This window comes from Charadrius vociferus, unplaced genomic scaffold (genome assembly GCF_000708025.1).
Source record: "Charadrius vociferus isolate BGI_N301 unplaced genomic scaffold, ASM70802v2 scaffold368, whole genome shotgun sequence".
In the NCBI taxonomy this organism is placed as follows: Eukaryota; Metazoa; Chordata; class Aves; order Charadriiformes; family Charadriidae; genus Charadrius; species Charadrius vociferus.
The window spans coordinates 476219-493131 of record NW_009649714.1 but is presented as its reverse complement, the minus strand read 5'-3'; the positions used below and the strand labels follow the sequence as shown (position 1 = coordinate 493131).

The 16913-nt window shown below is 43.8% G+C and overlaps 1 protein-coding gene across 1 annotated transcript; it reads right to left on the bottom strand.

Moving 5' to 3' along the window:
• Nucleotides 1-3113: 3113 nt before the first annotated feature.
• On the bottom strand, nucleotides 3114-16899 carry PGK1 (phosphoglycerate kinase 1). The gene is given in 11 exon segments (XM_009890719.1): nucleotides 3114-3596; nucleotides 5290-5388; nucleotides 5633-5810; nucleotides 6361-6543; nucleotides 6823-6937; nucleotides 9171-9290; nucleotides 10002-10105; nucleotides 12175-12319; nucleotides 12438-12593; nucleotides 14403-14453; nucleotides 16742-16899. Coding segments are annotated over 11 exon segments (1257 nt in total). The 5' UTR covers nucleotides 16807-16899; the 3' UTR covers nucleotides 3114-3555.
• Between the last annotated feature and the right edge of the window lie 14 nt (nucleotides 16900-16913).

Genomic DNA, 16913 nt, shown 5'->3' with positions numbered 1-16913 from the left:
GGGGAGGGACCCGGCGGATCTTTTAGGCCCCCACGTCTCGGCCGACGGAGGAGAGGTCGTCCAGGCGGGTGCTCCATAGAGGCAGCTCCGCTCCAGCAGGGACACACAGGAGGCTCGGAGCTAAAGGCGCAAAAACGCCCTGTGAAACGCCATCCCGGCGGTGAGGCACACCAAGGCGGCAGGCGTCAAGGGGAACGCTATGAAAAAGAGGGGATGGAGATGTTCATCCTTCCCTCCAAGAGAGGGGGAATGTCTTCCCCACCGGCATGGCATCGCTCACAAAATGGCCGCTGCCCACTGCAGGCCCTGTTCCTCCGAAAGGCAGAGCCGTAGCAAGAAGTTTTGACCTTTTAACGCTAGCCAGATCTGCAAATATTACGGATGTAAATATTAAAGATGTCCTGGGCCCCCTCTGCCACATCAGGACTGATGTCCCTGCACGTGGCCGAGTCACCTGTGGTGCCATTTCTACAATTAACTTTTTCCAAGTACCAACTGCACGTTTTTACACCACAGAAACACTTTCTCTACCTCCTGCAGTTAACAGTAGATTGTAAATTATGCAGGGACACACCAGTACAAGAGCTCATGTATTTCAACCTAAGAGGATCTTATTTTGTTGACAACAAATTTGAAGTCTTTCATGTTGAAACTTTTTATAATCTCAGCCATGAGGATTTAAGCTCTTCACTTTTTATTTCACCTGGCTCTTATTATCAGCCCACTTATGTGCTAAATCTAGTACTTTCGTAACATCATGAGCTTTCTGCGACAGCTTTGTCTTCTAATGTCTTCTATGTTTTAACTAGCAACATTCCTTGCCCCCAAAAAAACCTCTCAACAAAAGCAATAAAAATGTAAAAGCGGAACCATTCAAGATTCATGTCTAGAAAAGTTGTCAGAACACATGCAAAAATAATCTAGGAAGACCGGTATGACTCCAGAGGATGAAAAATTCAGTGAGAGAGGAACCTCTAGATGCCTTAAGAGTATTTTATCACTGCAATAGCCAGGTGCTAAAAAATAAGAGTATTTTTATACTCAAAAAAAGCGGGGTCAAAAAAAAAAAAAAAAAAAAAAAAAAAAAAAAAAGATATTAAATAGGCAAAGCTTAAAAAAACCCATCTGGAAACTCTCACTCAAATAATCAGCTGCTGGTCACCAAGTGTACAGCTCCTGCCACCTCACATTGAGATGTTTCATCCATTTTTCTGCCCAAGCCACAAAGCAGAATATCTCTCTGGCATCGCTGTACAAGGTTTGCTGCGTTGAGCACACAGACCCGAACATTGCATTAGTTAAAACAAACCATGGGGAAACAAAAGGACATTGTAAAGGTGCGAGTAGCAAGCATCCGAAGTCAGGTGGAAAAACGTTTCTAAGTGGAGACATCTGTGTTGACAGGGCATTACTACTCCTTGCCATATTCAGTTACGGATAGCTTTGGTTTGTTGCTTTCAATGAAGAGGGGGGAAAAACCCCAGCAGAGGTAGCGGCCACACGCTGACCTTTCGCTGTGAACACCAAGAAAGGAGCTATGGAGGGGAAGTCTGTTCCTGCTCCATGGGAATCCCGCAACGCAGGGATGTAAGAGTGACACTAAAACGGGCTGTGCTGTCACCAGGCCTTGTTTGCCAGAGCCAGACAAGAATGATCTGTTAGAAAACATGGTGGAATGTTTGTTTTTGTAGTACTGGATTTCCAAAATCCATAGTCTTTTTGTGGCCGACAAGCTCACTCCTTTCTTTGCCTCCTTACTGCAGCTGTCGGAGGTCTGCACCCCTGCCTGGAAAACATGAGCAACAGCGAGAAAGCAATCCTAGCAAAAATCTGCATCATTCATGCGTAATCAGACAATGCTTGGGAGATTTACAAAGGAGGGGAGGAGGAGGAGAAAACCACAGTGCTGCAGTCATTTGCATTATTTCTAGTTTCTTTTCTCTGCAATAGTCACTTCTAGCTTTAAAATGTAATGAGTTCGTATTTCATGCGCAGCTTTATACACACTTCAGGGTTATTGGGTTTTAATTCGCATCCCACCGTGACCGAGTAAAATTTGGCAAATAGGCTCTGTCTGTTTATAACACATGCTTTCATTTTGTTTTGGTAATATTATGTACATACATACAAATGAACTTAAAAGCATACTCTGTGTTGTGGCTTACTGCTTACCTCAGAGATTCTCTCCATGGTTTGTCCTGGCTGCTTTATACTATTCAGGCCGTGCAAAACCTCCTGGGAAGCACCCTGAGAATACCGCTGGGAATTCACGAGGAACAAAAACAGGCAATTGCTGCTTTACATCACTTACTTTTCTCTGATCCAGCAGGCAGATACACAAGCAGTTTAGCACTGCATCTTCTTACAAGCAGAGCCACGACTGCTAACATAATCCAGAACACACTTTTGGATGCTCAGAAGCCAATCTGAAGTTGGAGTAGTCCTGGGTTTGGTTTAGAGCCACCCTGTGCTCACATTCGGGTCCTGCAGCAAGCATAGAAGCCAACGCATGACACTCAAAATGGAAATCCCAACTTTATACGTTTGCACCGCATTGGTGGTCCTCCACTGACAATACTTGTGGTTCTGCGATGTGCTTAACCCACACACGAGCCCAATTGTCCAAGTGTGTGGTTTCACTGTGCTGGTTTTACTGCTTTCAGGACCCCAAACTTAAGCAAAGATGCTTTGCAGTTGTTTGCCTGTGACTCAGATTTTAACCTGCGACTCAGATTTTTACCTGCCTCTGTCTTCAAAGTTTCCCCTATATTCAGATTAGATACATTAGTTGCCTACAGTGAGGTGAAATTCTCTAGATAAGAAACACTTAAATTCGGACTTTACTTGCACATTCAAAATTTCATCTTACTTTATTACTTGATGGCATGGAAGTTTTAACGTAACAGCACATCTGTAAAAATTTACTTCCTTACCAACAAAGTTCACTTTGATGATGACTTGGTGCTTATAGATCCACTGGACAAAAATAAAAGGGTATTTACAAATATTGTAAGTGGTGCAAAAAGGAAAAATACCTCTGACTCCTGATGCTAGGAAGAAGATATTTTAATGTAGACCGTTCTAAAAATCAGAAAGAAGGACCATATGCAAACTGGGAGCACTTTAAATATGTTTATTCAGCAGCTATTACAATCAGCCTCCAAAAAATTGGAGTCCCCTCTAGTTTCTGAACCGTGTCAAGTGATGAAAATGCCTGCTAAGAACATTGAAGCTACACAGTGCACTCCTTTCTGAGAAACATACATGTCTAACAGGGATTAATCTCTTTGAAAAGGCAAAATATAAATATATACACTCTAAATTCACAACAACAGTTTAAACTCACTACGTTAATTCAAGTGGGATAACAGTGGACAAATCCACATCATGTAAACTGCAGTCGTAAAATATCTCTGCTGTCTTCTCCTCAAACCCTGTCCAGTTTCGGTTTACATTCTGTGATCTGCCTGTCGCAGAGTTGAAATACAGAAGCGCTGAAGTGTTGAATCTCAGGGGCTGTGCACAGGACCGGGCGGTGGGGCGATACTCTGTTCTCTACACGTTGCTCAAGGCATCCACGCCAGGAAGAACCTTACCTGTTCACAGTTAAAAAAAACCACCGATAAAGTTAAGAATCCTTCTGCCCTCAAACAACTAGGCTTTACACTGGCAATCGCAACATTTAAACATACATAAAAAAAATCAGAAATTGTAGGGTAAAAATGGAAGAGCTTGGCTCTATAGACACCCCTGTTGACAACTGTGGCTCTTAAGGCATATGGGTTACACTTAAAACTGTTCCACACAGTAAATACTTTTCAGGGCTGGAGTGAGTATCCAGCGCACAGCTACACTCGTATGGCAGCAGACAGATTCTTAACGTACCACAGTCATCAATTCTCAATTAACAATAATGGTAAATTTCTATCCAAGTCTCTGCTAGGGTCAAATCCAAACACCTAAGATCTTTTTCCATTAAGTTTGATGGCAAACAGATTTTTGACTGGATCTAGGGAGTTGCTGCATACTTTCTTCAATCCCTAGTGGCGCGTAAATAGAATTTTGGAGTGTGTGGTGGAAATTTTAAGAATGCGTTAAGAAAAAGAAACAAAGCCTCCTACAAGTCTCAAGTCTTTTACTGGGACTAAAACACCCATGTCTAGATATTTACATGCCTTATTCCAACTGATGGAAGCAAGGAATGTGCTCATCTTTGAGCATGAGCGCCCAGATTATTAAAGTTCAATATTTTCTGAAGCATTTTTAGCTTTTTGTCCTACTTCCATTATGAAAGGGAACCATTCCAGTTTTGCCTTTTTTCACCCCCCTCAGAAAACCTACCTTCTACTGCTCAAGCTGTGTGGCAGTACTGAATTTTAACACTGTTCACAACTCATGAGTTTGCTGGGGGGTTGGGTTCCCCTCCCCCCCCTTTTTTTCTTAATCTTCAGAAGCTTTTCTAATTAGCTGGACTTCCGTTACTTTTAAAAGATCACACACACAAACCCACATTTTGGGCCAAAACTTAGACAAGTTTGTCCTTTTGAATAAATCGGTTGCACAGTGTTTCCTTCCAGCCATCTGCATTCTTTCCCTTTACCATCACTCCCTAGGCAACAGAAACAAAAGCTCTGTCTCGCATATAACTGCTGGAAACTAACAGCTGCAATGCAGTTTATTGCAGTTTCTCTTCTACAGAGAAGTTGACAGCATTAGATAATTTACACATATTGGGAAACAGCTAATTACCAGAGGAAATGAAAACTCGTTTAGAGTACAATGTAACTCATTAGAAGAATCCTGTAGATTCTCACCATTTTGAATTCAAAGTACCCCGTGCAGGTTCGTAAGTGATCACTAGAGGGCTCCCCAAAACCAGGGAATTTCAAACAATGTACTGAAAAGGAGACTTCTGGCAAAAATTCGAGACTATTCTGATGAGATTTCCCCAACAGAAACGGGGCATTTTAAACAGTCTGGTTAACACGTCTCAGGGGATCATGTACAAAAGAGAGCCCGCTCTCAAGGCCCTTTTATCTTCTATTCCAGCATTTTTGCTTTCTGGGAGCGGCAGACTGTGCTGTTTGCAAGAATACTCCATTTTCTTTCCTCTAGGAGGACTACAAAAGAAGAGCAAGGAGGAGCTCATTGCTCCAAAGCTACTGCAACTCCACGTGGTGGAACAGAAAAGACATTCATTCTATTGTTGTGCTTTCTCAAATCACCACACTGTAGAGCACCCAGAACTCCCAAATTTGCTCACACAAGTTAAGATAAAAGAACAGTTACCCTCTAGCAGTTCCAGGCTGGCGCCACCTCCCGTGCTGACATGGCTAACTTTATCCTCAGTGTTCCACTTTGCACAGCAAGTAGCTGTATCTCCACCACCTGCAGTACAAACAAAATCAATGAGACACACAAGAAATTCAGACTTGCTACAGGCTGGTACTGCTCCCAAACACTCAGCATTAGTACATACAGCAGTTTTTCAAGCCCTATCTACGAGCTGCAGGACAGATGAAAACATGAGGAAAGAAAAACAATTTGACAAGCATTTTGAACATGGTAGTGCCAAGCAGAAGCTTCCTTGTTGCGTTTAGAAAGACAAGACCAAACACATACAACTACTTACCAATGATGGTGATGCTGCCCTTTCCAGTTACTTCTACCACTTTGTCCATCAGGGCTTTGGTTCCTTTGGCAAACTTGTCCCACTCAAAGACACCAACTGGACCATTCCACACAATTTGCTTGGCCCTTCCCACAACTTCAACAAACTTCTTCACGCTTTCAGGGCCACAGTCCAAGCCCTAAGACAAGCAAGAGAAGCCACAGACACACTTACTGCTGATTCTTATCCCAAATCCCCAATGTCTACCTGGGATGCTCAGAAGCTTCCCCCTCATCCCCAGATATGAAGCAAGAATTTCTCTGTACACACTGCATACTGAGGAACAGAAAGATCTGCCAGCAGCTGCTGCAGTAGGGTGGAATCTGGTGTGGTATTTATCTTCCAAGCATGAATAAATAATTTTTAAACCAATGTCAGATGCTTGAAGCCTTGGTTAGAAACTTTTGCCAACACTACTTAAATTCCAGTCCAATAAAAGGGATTTCTCCTGCATTCAGATCTGAAGGTTTTAGAAGAATTTTGCTGTTTTAATCCAAATCTCACAAAAGCTTCTTTAGACTTAAAAATTCAGGACAAACAACAGGGCTTTAATTTCATTAAACCAACACACTCTACGCAGCTTGACTGCCTTCAGAAACATTTGCAAAGGATCACAGTTACTCTTTCTACTCCTTTAAGAGATGTCCTTCCCACCCTGTTACTTCTGTTAGTCCCTTGCCTATTAAAACCTACCATCCAGCCGGCAGAATGCCTGAAGCCACCGTGGCTTCCCCAGTCTGTGCATGCTCATCAAATTTGTCTGCGGTGATGAAGTCAACAGGCAGAGTAATCTTCACACCGTTCTTCTCTGCCTTGGCCATCAGGTCCTTCACAATTTTTGATCCCTCTTCATCAAACAGAGAGTTGCCAATCTAGAGAAATTATTTGGGAAAAGTAAAAAAGAGGCATTTGTTTAGCTACTGGTCATTACAGAAGAGAAAAGCAGCAGTCAAGACGGCAGTTCTGGAAAGACTGTTTTCTTAAAGCACATAGCTCGACACAGGCAGTAATCTGATTTTTACAAAGTGATTGTCAAGTAATTTCTCGGCGCTCCCTACTTTTGCAGAGTTGAGTTAGCCAGTTCTCAATACCAGAATATATAAGGGACATTCTGACCATATTCTTTACTAGGAGCAGACACATTTTCATACCTCCATGTTGTTGATCACTTTGAGGAAGGTGAAGGCCATTCCACCACCAATGATCATCTCATTGACCTTATCCAACATGTTACTGATCAGCTGGATCTTATCCTGAACTTTGGCTCTGGAGAGAGAGAGAGAAGGAAAAAAGAATGAATAACGTAGCCACTGCCCAAAACTCCTCAGACAGAACTTACTCTCTAGTAATCTTTAGCTACGACAGCATGAAGCCTCACAAGGACTTCTTGGATCAAAGCAGAATTAATCAACTGCTATTCAGTGATGGCAATATCGTGATTGTGGCGTGTCAAGGCCATTCTGAGAGAATGATCCAACAAAGGAGTTGTTGGGAGCAGGCAGAAAGGGAATTTGGCAACTTAGCAGGCCAGCATTAAACATCAACTTACGTTATTCAGCCCTCCGTTTTTGTCTCATTTAAATATAAACTTCATTTGGCACGTTAGAGCCTGAATTCCCCGGACTGTCCAGCATGGCAGAGCAGAGATCAGAGCACTGCCATTCACAGCCGCTGTCCAACCTCAAATCCGCTGTACCAGCTACCACATGCCCATCTCCGGTAACCCATCCAGGTCCGGCACCCCATCACACCCCAGTACAGCTTCAAACTGCTGGCATGATTGTGCCTTGCCCAAAAGCAGATCACTGCTTTTGGCACACAAAACAAATGATAACAGAACAACAATACCAAAATTACTTTATATAGGAAGGGCAGAGGCGGCAGTAGACACAAGTGTCCTGTCTTCCCTCTTTAATGCCATGTATGGAATTTTTGTTGTTATCTAAACGAAAGCTCCATAAAAGACCTTAGGAAACAACCCTGAACTAAATCTAGCCTTGCACTCGGGAATCTTGCATTATATTCTTAGTTTGACCATGCCCTGCTTGGTGACATTAGACAAGACCATTTCCTCTTCTTGTTTTATTTTCCTCATCTCTGGAACAGGGATAATGACATGAATTTCAGCCCTAATCATAAGAAATAGGTATTGCCTCTACAAATTCAACCTTAGTGACAATGGAGAGCTCTGGTGTGAACCAGCCACCCACCCCAGTTTAAACCATGAAGTTGCTAATGTTGCTACACTGTGGGAGCTGAACTTGTAAACAAGCGTTGATGGGATGGGACACAGCCACAGCAAAACCCTGCAGGGCCCATCTTGCCCTGTGCAGCTCCAGGCAAGAAGAGATGCAAAGGTGAGTTAGATTTTTATTTCTTTCCCTTGCACTTACCCTGCTTCTGGCACTGAATAACTTTCCTGCGCATGGTCTTTCTTTGCCAACACATTTCATTTCCACGTTACTTGTACTTGTTACTACAGTTGTGAAAAGGTTATTTTATTCCCACTGCATTGACAACACTTCTAGACTTTAATAATAGGCCTGATATTTTAACATTTTGGCCATCCTAGCTGCTGCTCTAACTCAAACATCTGACAAAGTAACTAACAAACTTTCCCTTGATGACAAACCTGTAACTTCCATCAAAGGCAATGAGGGGTGTATAGCACTTATTGATGGGTCACCTGCAGCTGTAAACCTTGGAAGGGTACTAATAAAAAGGAAAAAAAGCATTGTTCAGTATAACCAAGGTGATAGTAGAAGTTTAAAACTTTATGTGAGAACTGAATACTACTTCCTAAAAAACACATTTAAAGGTGCAAAAAAGGCACATGCCTCTATCAAGAATATGGGAATGTTACAGTGTCCAAGCTTTGTGTTACTTCATAAAGTATTTTAATTCACCTGATAAACTGAAATACACTGCCATAAAACTACAGCGCTGAATTGAGTACACATGTGACAAAAATTGGCAGCAATGGGAAATTATTTCTACATACAAGCAGTCACTCGGTTTTGCACCCTCAAGTTTCTTTGCACGCTAGCTGCTGTGGGAGAGCGGAGGCCCATCCAGCTACAGCAGGTCACCATTGCATAACGACAGATCGTGTCAACTTACACAGTGCTGAGCTGGCAGGATGCTTGTACTCTGAACCGTGGAGGAAAGGTCACTGACAATGTTTCAGGGCCATCAAGTGGATCTAACAGCACTTCTGGTTCATCTGTACAACAAACTGCTGTGGACTATCTCAATTTGAGGAATGTAAGAGGTCAGAAGATATGATAAGCAGACCCTCATAGTATCACCACAGGAGGAGACATGGTCAGTTAGCACCTCTCTAATCTACATCTTACAGAGATCTCAAGACTTATCTACAAATCTGAACTGTAGGTACAGTTCAAAGGAAAGCACTTGTTTGAACCAAGCCAAAATAACTTTTCATTCCTTAGAGAGGAGTTAAAGAGAAATACAGAGTTGATATGTTCTTGAGTCTTACCCTCCAAGAATTGCTAAGAAGGGTCTCTCCGGACTCTCGAGGGCCTTAGCAAAATAATCCAGTTCCTTCTTCATCAGGAAGCCAGCAGCCTTCTGAGGCAGATTGACACCTACCATGGAGCTGCAGAATAAAAGTAAGAGTGAGGAAAGGAAAAAAATTCTATTGGTACAGGTCCAAAGACCCCCGTGTCTCACAGCATTACAAAGACAATCCTTTAGTCAGCTGCAGCAATGAGAATAACTACTACCTGCATGGAAACAAACACAAGGGGTTTGTTTTCCTAGTTTGGTAAGATGGATGTACACTTTTACTTTCCGAGATTGTTTTTGCACAGATATCAATTGATACTGATATCAAGACACTTATAGTGTTAACTAGTGATCCAAAATGCTAAGGGACAAATAAGCATAGCAAGACCAGAGATGAAATCAAGTTCAAAGAGGACCACTAAAGTTTGCAAGTACACATATCTAAACACGCTCCATGAGAATAATCAATCTGGAGCTAATAATCCTTTGGAAAAGAGGTCTGCTGTGATTGCAGCCCAATTTATACAAGTCCTAAGCAAGTAATTTTTGTATCTTCAAAGCCTAAAACGTCAATTCAAGTCTTAAGAGTTTCAGCTGTTTCCTGTTCCCAGAGGCGAACTTGAAAGTGCATACACTATTGACAACTACCTCCACTAAACCCATTACTCGGGAGCAAACACAGCAGAATGATAACAGAATAAGCCCAAAAGGAAGTTAAAACTCATTGGGGGTAAAGCTGTATGCGTTTCCATGGCAGACATCATTCCGCAGTTCAGCCTGTGGAAGGAAAATGGATACACACCTGTGAGCTCGGTGGGCAGTTCCAAAAGCATCATTGACATAGACATCTCCCAGTTTAGAAAGAGAGGCTCTGAAAGCCTCCACTTTTGCAGAATCAGCCTTGATCTAAAAAGAGAAAGAATGACTAAAGTCAAAGACAGCAATTTGACTTGTAAGCCAAAGCAAAAAAAGGCCAGCTGGAGAAAATCATCAGTTCATCCTGTGGTCACTGGATTTCATTTGCTTTTCTCAGTCTAGTAGGACCAACAAAAAGTTTTAAATGGTTTAAACTCTGTGTTAAACTCCCCAAGACTGCTGCTGCAGGCCTTTTTTTTTTGCAACACTACCAACCTTTCAGTCTCTCTCCAAGATTTCCAGTTTTGTGTGGTGAACACAGGTAATAAATATGGAAACAGCGCGCAGAGACAAGGCAATGCTGAGATGAAGCTAAACTTACTTTACTCTCATGCTCACTTACTGAACAGAGAAAGTGTGGTCTCCAAGTGGCACAGGTAAAAGGACGAGCTCCTGAAGGACTGATTTAGCAACTGCACACAACAGGCCACTGTGAAAGCAGCCAACACCAGCACGCTGGAGATAAGCTTAGCGTGCAGTGGGCAAGAACAGAAGCATTTCTCGTAAAAGACTTTTTCCTCCATCCTCCAAGCATCCTACCAAGTCCTCACGGGACAGCTCATGTAGTTCAGTTTTCTTTCCCACCATGAAAAGACAGCAGAGCTCACTTTGACAGTAAGTGACTGCTTGGACCTAGTTTAAAGGATGGGCCAGACTGGCAGTCAAACAATTACCTCTCCAAGCACCTTTCTGGTTTATCAGCTCACCAGCCCAAGTAAGGCATCTGCTAGCACCCAGCTGTAACACCACAGGGACACAACGGCAGGAAGGTACTCTAATACATGGCAGATAGGTTCAGCATGGTTTTGGGTGCCCTTTTATTCACACAGCCTGAGCAGAAGACAAGCCAAGACTATACAGATTATAGAACAATGCTGTCAACTGCTCCTTCACTTGGTAAATTGCCTGGTTTTACACAAAGAGATTAAGTGCTTCTGTTAAAACCAGTAACATCTGTAAGCAGAACACAAGCGGCTCTGAATGAAAGAACCGCTACTACTTGATCTGCTTTGGAAAGCCATTGTTTCTGAACACCAGTTAGTAATCTGCAGTCTTGTATTGCATCACTATTTCCATAGCAGTGACTTTCACCTCTGCTAGGATGAGAAACGGGTCTGTCAACAGCACCTTTCGTGTTGTGCTCCACTGTAGTGCATGCTTCCATATGCCCACACTCAGCTAAATAACCTGAGAATTACAGAAATGCACAGAAAATGTTTCCCAAAGCAAAGTAAATTCTTGCCCCGCTCTTCTCCCTGCTACCACACTGGCTTTCAGTGGCATACAGTTCTAGCAGTGAATAATTACAGAATTGCTTGGTTTCTCACTGCCATCCGCAAAGGCTTACTAGTTCTCTGGGCTAGTTTTCTAAGCTACAGGAGTCCTGTGTCAGCCCATAAAGGGCACCACACGATGACAGCATTCCACTCCACGCACTGCATCTGAAAGGAGCCAAGGCCTGCGTAAAGTCAATGGGGTCACCATCGCTAAGAAAAGCAGCTGTCTGGGGCAAGCACTCTTCCTGACCTTCAAGAAAATGTCAGAGGTGCAAGGCAGCCTGGTTCTAGATGACTACTCATACGAGCAGACAGGCTCATAAAAGGGTTTGATAATCCCCATGCTGCAGAACGTTTAAACATTACATTAAAACATTAGCCTGATAACCAAGAAAGAAACATCATTCTTATGGCCCCAATGGCAACAAACTGTCTCCAACAGACCTTGGTTTCTTGTTTTAGACATCCCAAAGTCCAATAAGCAGCACCCAATTTCCTGTACGAGCCTATTTTGCTCCTTTTTCCTTCTTTTACACCACCTTCAGCAGAGTCATCTATAGCCTTTCACTTAAGCTATTTCATCTTGGAAATTCAATGCACGTGACTCAAACTTTTGCACAGGATGGTACAAATGATCAGACATGCTGAGCTAAAGATCTCTGACATCCTTCTGAAAGCAAATTCAGAAACAGCATTTTAGGCTGCTGGCTCCTTGTCAATCTGCAGTAAACAAGGTAGTAAGACCACAGCACGTGTGCACGAAAGCTAGGCTTGAAGTTTCACCTTGTTCCCTGAAGCATCCTTCCCCTTCCCTTCTTCTTCTACATGGAATCGGAGGTTCTCTAGCAGGATGATGGAGCCAGCTGCAGGATTAGCACAGGCCTTCTCCACCTCAGGACCAACACAATCCTTCAGGAATAAGACCTCCCTGCAAACACAAGATATACACTGTCATCCCACCAGTGACTCTTCCTTTCAGAAAGGAAAGGATTCAGGTCAGCTGACACAGAAGGCCTGATGCACGCTGGACCATTCTTCTACTTCACCTGCCCATGAGTGCTTTAAGCTCCACAGCTACTGGGGCCAAGGAGAACTTTTCAGGCATGGGAACACCATCCGGGCGACCCAGGTGACTCATCAAAACCACTGCCTTGGCTCCATGATCTAAGCAGTGCTTGATGGTAGGAACTGCCGCCTTGATTCTGTAATGGCAGAGAAATACAAATTAAAAAGGATTCAAGTAGAGTTTACCAGGCAAAGCAGACTTAAGTGACCACTTACACAAGAGCCCTCGGAGTTGTCCCTCAAAAATGACAAAAGAAATGGAGCACAAGAACTGGGCAGAACAATTACTTAAGACGTCCATCCTACCTCTGGAGTTGACACAGTTCAGCCTACCTCTCACCAAAAGACAGCAGGGTGCCCTGGTTTGAGGTAAAACAGGACCAATTTTGTTCAGTAACTTTACTTTTTAGCTGGACCTCTTTTAACTACTGAAATCGGCAGCATATTATGCAGACACTGTTTGCTCTCAGAGTGATAAGACCTACATTTACAGCTGATGCCCAGGCATGGTATGCAGAGAGGCTCCTGCTTATACCTATTGCTATAAGGTATAGCCCCAGCTCACTTTGTTACGTGTCCCATTGGAGGGTCGGAAGCAGAACAGCATAGAAGGGTCACACCTGCGGGGAGGAACGGACAGGACAGGGGACCCAAAACTGACCAACAGGGTATTCCATCCCATCTGCCTCAGGCTCAATAGAAAAGCTGAGGCATCTAAGGGTCAGCCCTCTTTCTTCAATGGCCGGCATCCGAGGAGGACTCTGTCTATTCGTCTGCCTCTGATCCTGATCCTAGATCTGGAACCCAGACCCCATCCATCACCAAGTCCAGTCTGGGGCTTCCCCAGTGCCAGCCGGTGAGGTGACTGTCCTGGGAGCTCGATACAGTTTTGTATATATTTCATTAATGAAACATTAATAATAAATAAAAAGAAAATTAAGTAGTTCTTCTAAACTTCTAAGTCTCTTTTTCCCTCTTCTACCTCTCTCTTTGAAGAGGAGTAGTGGGAAGCATCTATCGCTTACCTGATGGCCGGGTCAGCCCAAACCACGACACAGGGCATCACCACCAGTAAGTCTCCAAAAGCAACACTGGGCTTCCTTGCTAGAACAAATGTCTAGGCAACTAACCACATCCCACAGAGCAGAGCTTTCCCTGTGGAGCTAACCCAACCTATTCCTCTCCTAGGGACTATGACAATCTTGAAGCATGGTCCAGGAAGCATGTTTCACTGTTATCTTCCCTGCGATGTAAGACACAGAAGTAAAATGCATTTTGCAATCTAAATTCTGCTGATTGCTTGTAGCTAAGAAATGCCAGGACACACTTGAACATTACCAGGCTTCCTGGTTTAGTCTGTGATCCTGAACCAATAAAGAGATGATGGGAATGTTGAGCAGTGAGCGTATTGCGGTGAACAAAACTGGCATCTGCCCACAAGTGACAGACAAGCAAGATAAGACATTTGATATCATTGTTTCTAAACCCTGTGTCTTTGTATGCTGCACTAGAGCAACTATTCTAACATAAGTGAACAAGTTAACACAACCGCAAGGTAACCAGGAGGCAGAAAGTCTTCTGGATATTACCAACAAACATAGGAAGTTTTCACACACAGCCAAAGGAATGTGGTTGTGAAATGGTCACAACACCTCATCCATATCTAAAGAATGAAGTTTAGGGTCTGTACAATTAACAGACTTTTTCTATATGCTTTCCACAGCAGCTATAGTGAGAAGGAGCCTTGAAGTTAGTGTAGTTTGCTAATAGCTGCAGGGGTTTTAATTACCAATTGCTGGACCTTCTCTGAGACACCTTTAGTATTCTGGTATAAGCAATGACAGCTTAATCATGGTGGCATTCCAGGTAATGCTAACAGAACTGGGGTAGAATCAGAGAGAAGACAGACTTTGGGACTTCCATCTGGGACGGAAATTATGGCTCACCTTTGATTGTTGGTTATTTTGTGATCCTTCATTGGAACATTGAAGTCAACCCTAAAAAAAAAAAAAAAAGAAATAAAAGAAATTAGTTGAATATTTAATTTTACAAAGAGTGAGAGAACCTGCTGGTAAAGGCGCTGGCTAGAAAAGCAATGTTACAATTAGAGTAAAATTTTTAGCTCTGCCTTATACACAAGTTCCATTTTGAAATCAGTATGTTATTAGCCATTTCTGCTTGTAATAATAGAACACAGAGAACAAACATCTGGTATAATGACCTAGTAAAGCTATGCCACCAATACATCCTAATGCTCATGACCACAGTAGCAATGATGCTGAAGCAGGAAATAAAGCTGAGATTGAACAAGTTCCCCACAACCTTTTCATTTTAAACAACATGCTCTCAGATCACTGACTAGAAGCTTCCAAGGGAAAGGAGGCGAATAATGACAAGTGACATTGTGTGCTCTAATGAGGGCTCTAAATTACTTGGTTGGACTAGTATGGCAAGCAGGCAAGCTCAAGGAAGCTGTCCAGTTAATTGCCTACAACTTCAAATTTCCATTCTCTGCAGGTCTAATCTCTGCAGCTGAGTGCTGCAGCTTTATCACATTCCCACAGAAAGATCTACAAGTAACTTCCCTACTCGCGCCGGAACGAAGGGATGGAAGGGAGGAGTTTCATCAGCCATTTCTCACCAGCATACCTAGTGCCCATGTGCTGCCGAGCAGCCGCAGGAAGCTGTGTTGCGTAACAGCAAAGGCAGAAATTACTCACAGAATTACCAAACGGAAGAGAACATCTGACTGTAACAGCGTATCACAGCGAGGAAAGTGAAATATGGCGTTACAGTTTACCCTTCGTCATTCTGTGTCTATATTAAAGAGCAACACAATTCAGGAAGTTGCTTAAATTCTGTTGTAGCCTGCTGAGCACGAGAAACAGATGGAAAGAACGACAAAGCTGCCAGCAAAACAGGAGTAGCTGAGCAGAAAGAAATTGAACTGGCAGCCCCACAGCAGAGCGGACTAATTCTAGAAAGGGGAAAGAAAAGCACCATTATCGTGCTATTATTCTAAAATGAGAGAATAAAAGAATACTTTGCTTTACATAGCCATCAGAGCAACAAAGACTCAGCTCACTCTTCTTCCTCACTGCAGGACAACTGAAATCTGAGCTTCCCTTGAACCCTTTCTCCTCCCCATTCCCAACTTGTCTTGAAGCTTCCGCATTAGGACTGGAAGATAAGCAGGTTATGAGTATGCCAAATTGATGAGGAATATGAGTAGAAAAAAAGAAGTATCGATTTTAGAAGTAATGAGAGCACAGGGTGATTCTTTTCAGGGAAATGAGATGCAGGCGGGAAACACAAAGACTGGCACATCATCTGCTGATTCAACTCAGTTTTAATAGCTCGTCACAGAATCGCAAAGACAGTTATGTCCATTAACCACAGGAAACTAAGAGCTGGCTAACCCATCCTCTGCCAACAGAAGACTGTTCTCTGTAACACAACTCAGAAAACGAAAAAAAAACCCCAAACCAGTCAGATGGCAACCCCCCAACCATGCCGATGGCACCCCCCCCCCCCCCAGTTTTTATCTTTTGTTGTACCAGATATAGGAAGCGCATGCAAATTTTGAGCTAACTTCTTTGGTACTCATTACGGGAGCTAGTTTCTGGTAACCAATTTTCTAGGGAGCTACTTCAAAATAAGATGGCAGAGAGACAAGATAAAAAGAGCAAGTCGTCTGACACAGACTACAGGGAAGAGAAATTATAATTTTGTCATACCTGCCCACTCACCAAGCAAGGTAACAGGCACTTAGTCATATTACGGTGACCTTGGACAAAGAATCCCACAATGAGCGTATTTCGAGCAGGATGTGCCCTTATCTCCCAGTATCTGGCAGCAACTCCAACATCAAGCTTTCAGCAGGCCTTGATGTTTTATAAATAAACTACGAATTTCTATTTTAGGATTTTACACCAGGATGTGCTGAATACCCGCGATTCGACCCTTACGGCGAAAAGGAGAATTGCTGTTTTATTTGGATAGCTGGCCAGAGCCGTATTTTCACTTTTTCTATTGCAACGCTTTTTGGACTTGCAGGAAGGCCCTCCCGGACCCAGCGGTGGGGGGAAACACATGGACAACCACACAGGCTCCATCCCCCCTCCCGCCCCCCTCCATCTCCGGGACGCACCCCCCCAGCCCCGCGGCCTTCCGCCCTCCTCACGGGGCCCGGCCGGTGCTGAGGGGCCGCCACCCCTGGTGCCCTTCTCCCGGCCAAGCCCGGGCCGCTCCTCCCGCCACCGTGCGGCGTGCCACAGCTCCTCACCTCATGACGACCCGCTTGCCCTTCACGTCCACCTTGTCGAGGGTGAGCTTGTTGGAGAGAGACATGGCTGCTCCTGACCCAGACCGACCCACCACTCCACTCCGTTCCGCTGCTGCCCGCGCTCTGCCGCAGCGACCGCCTGCGCCGCCGGCACCCAGCCCGCCCCGCCCCT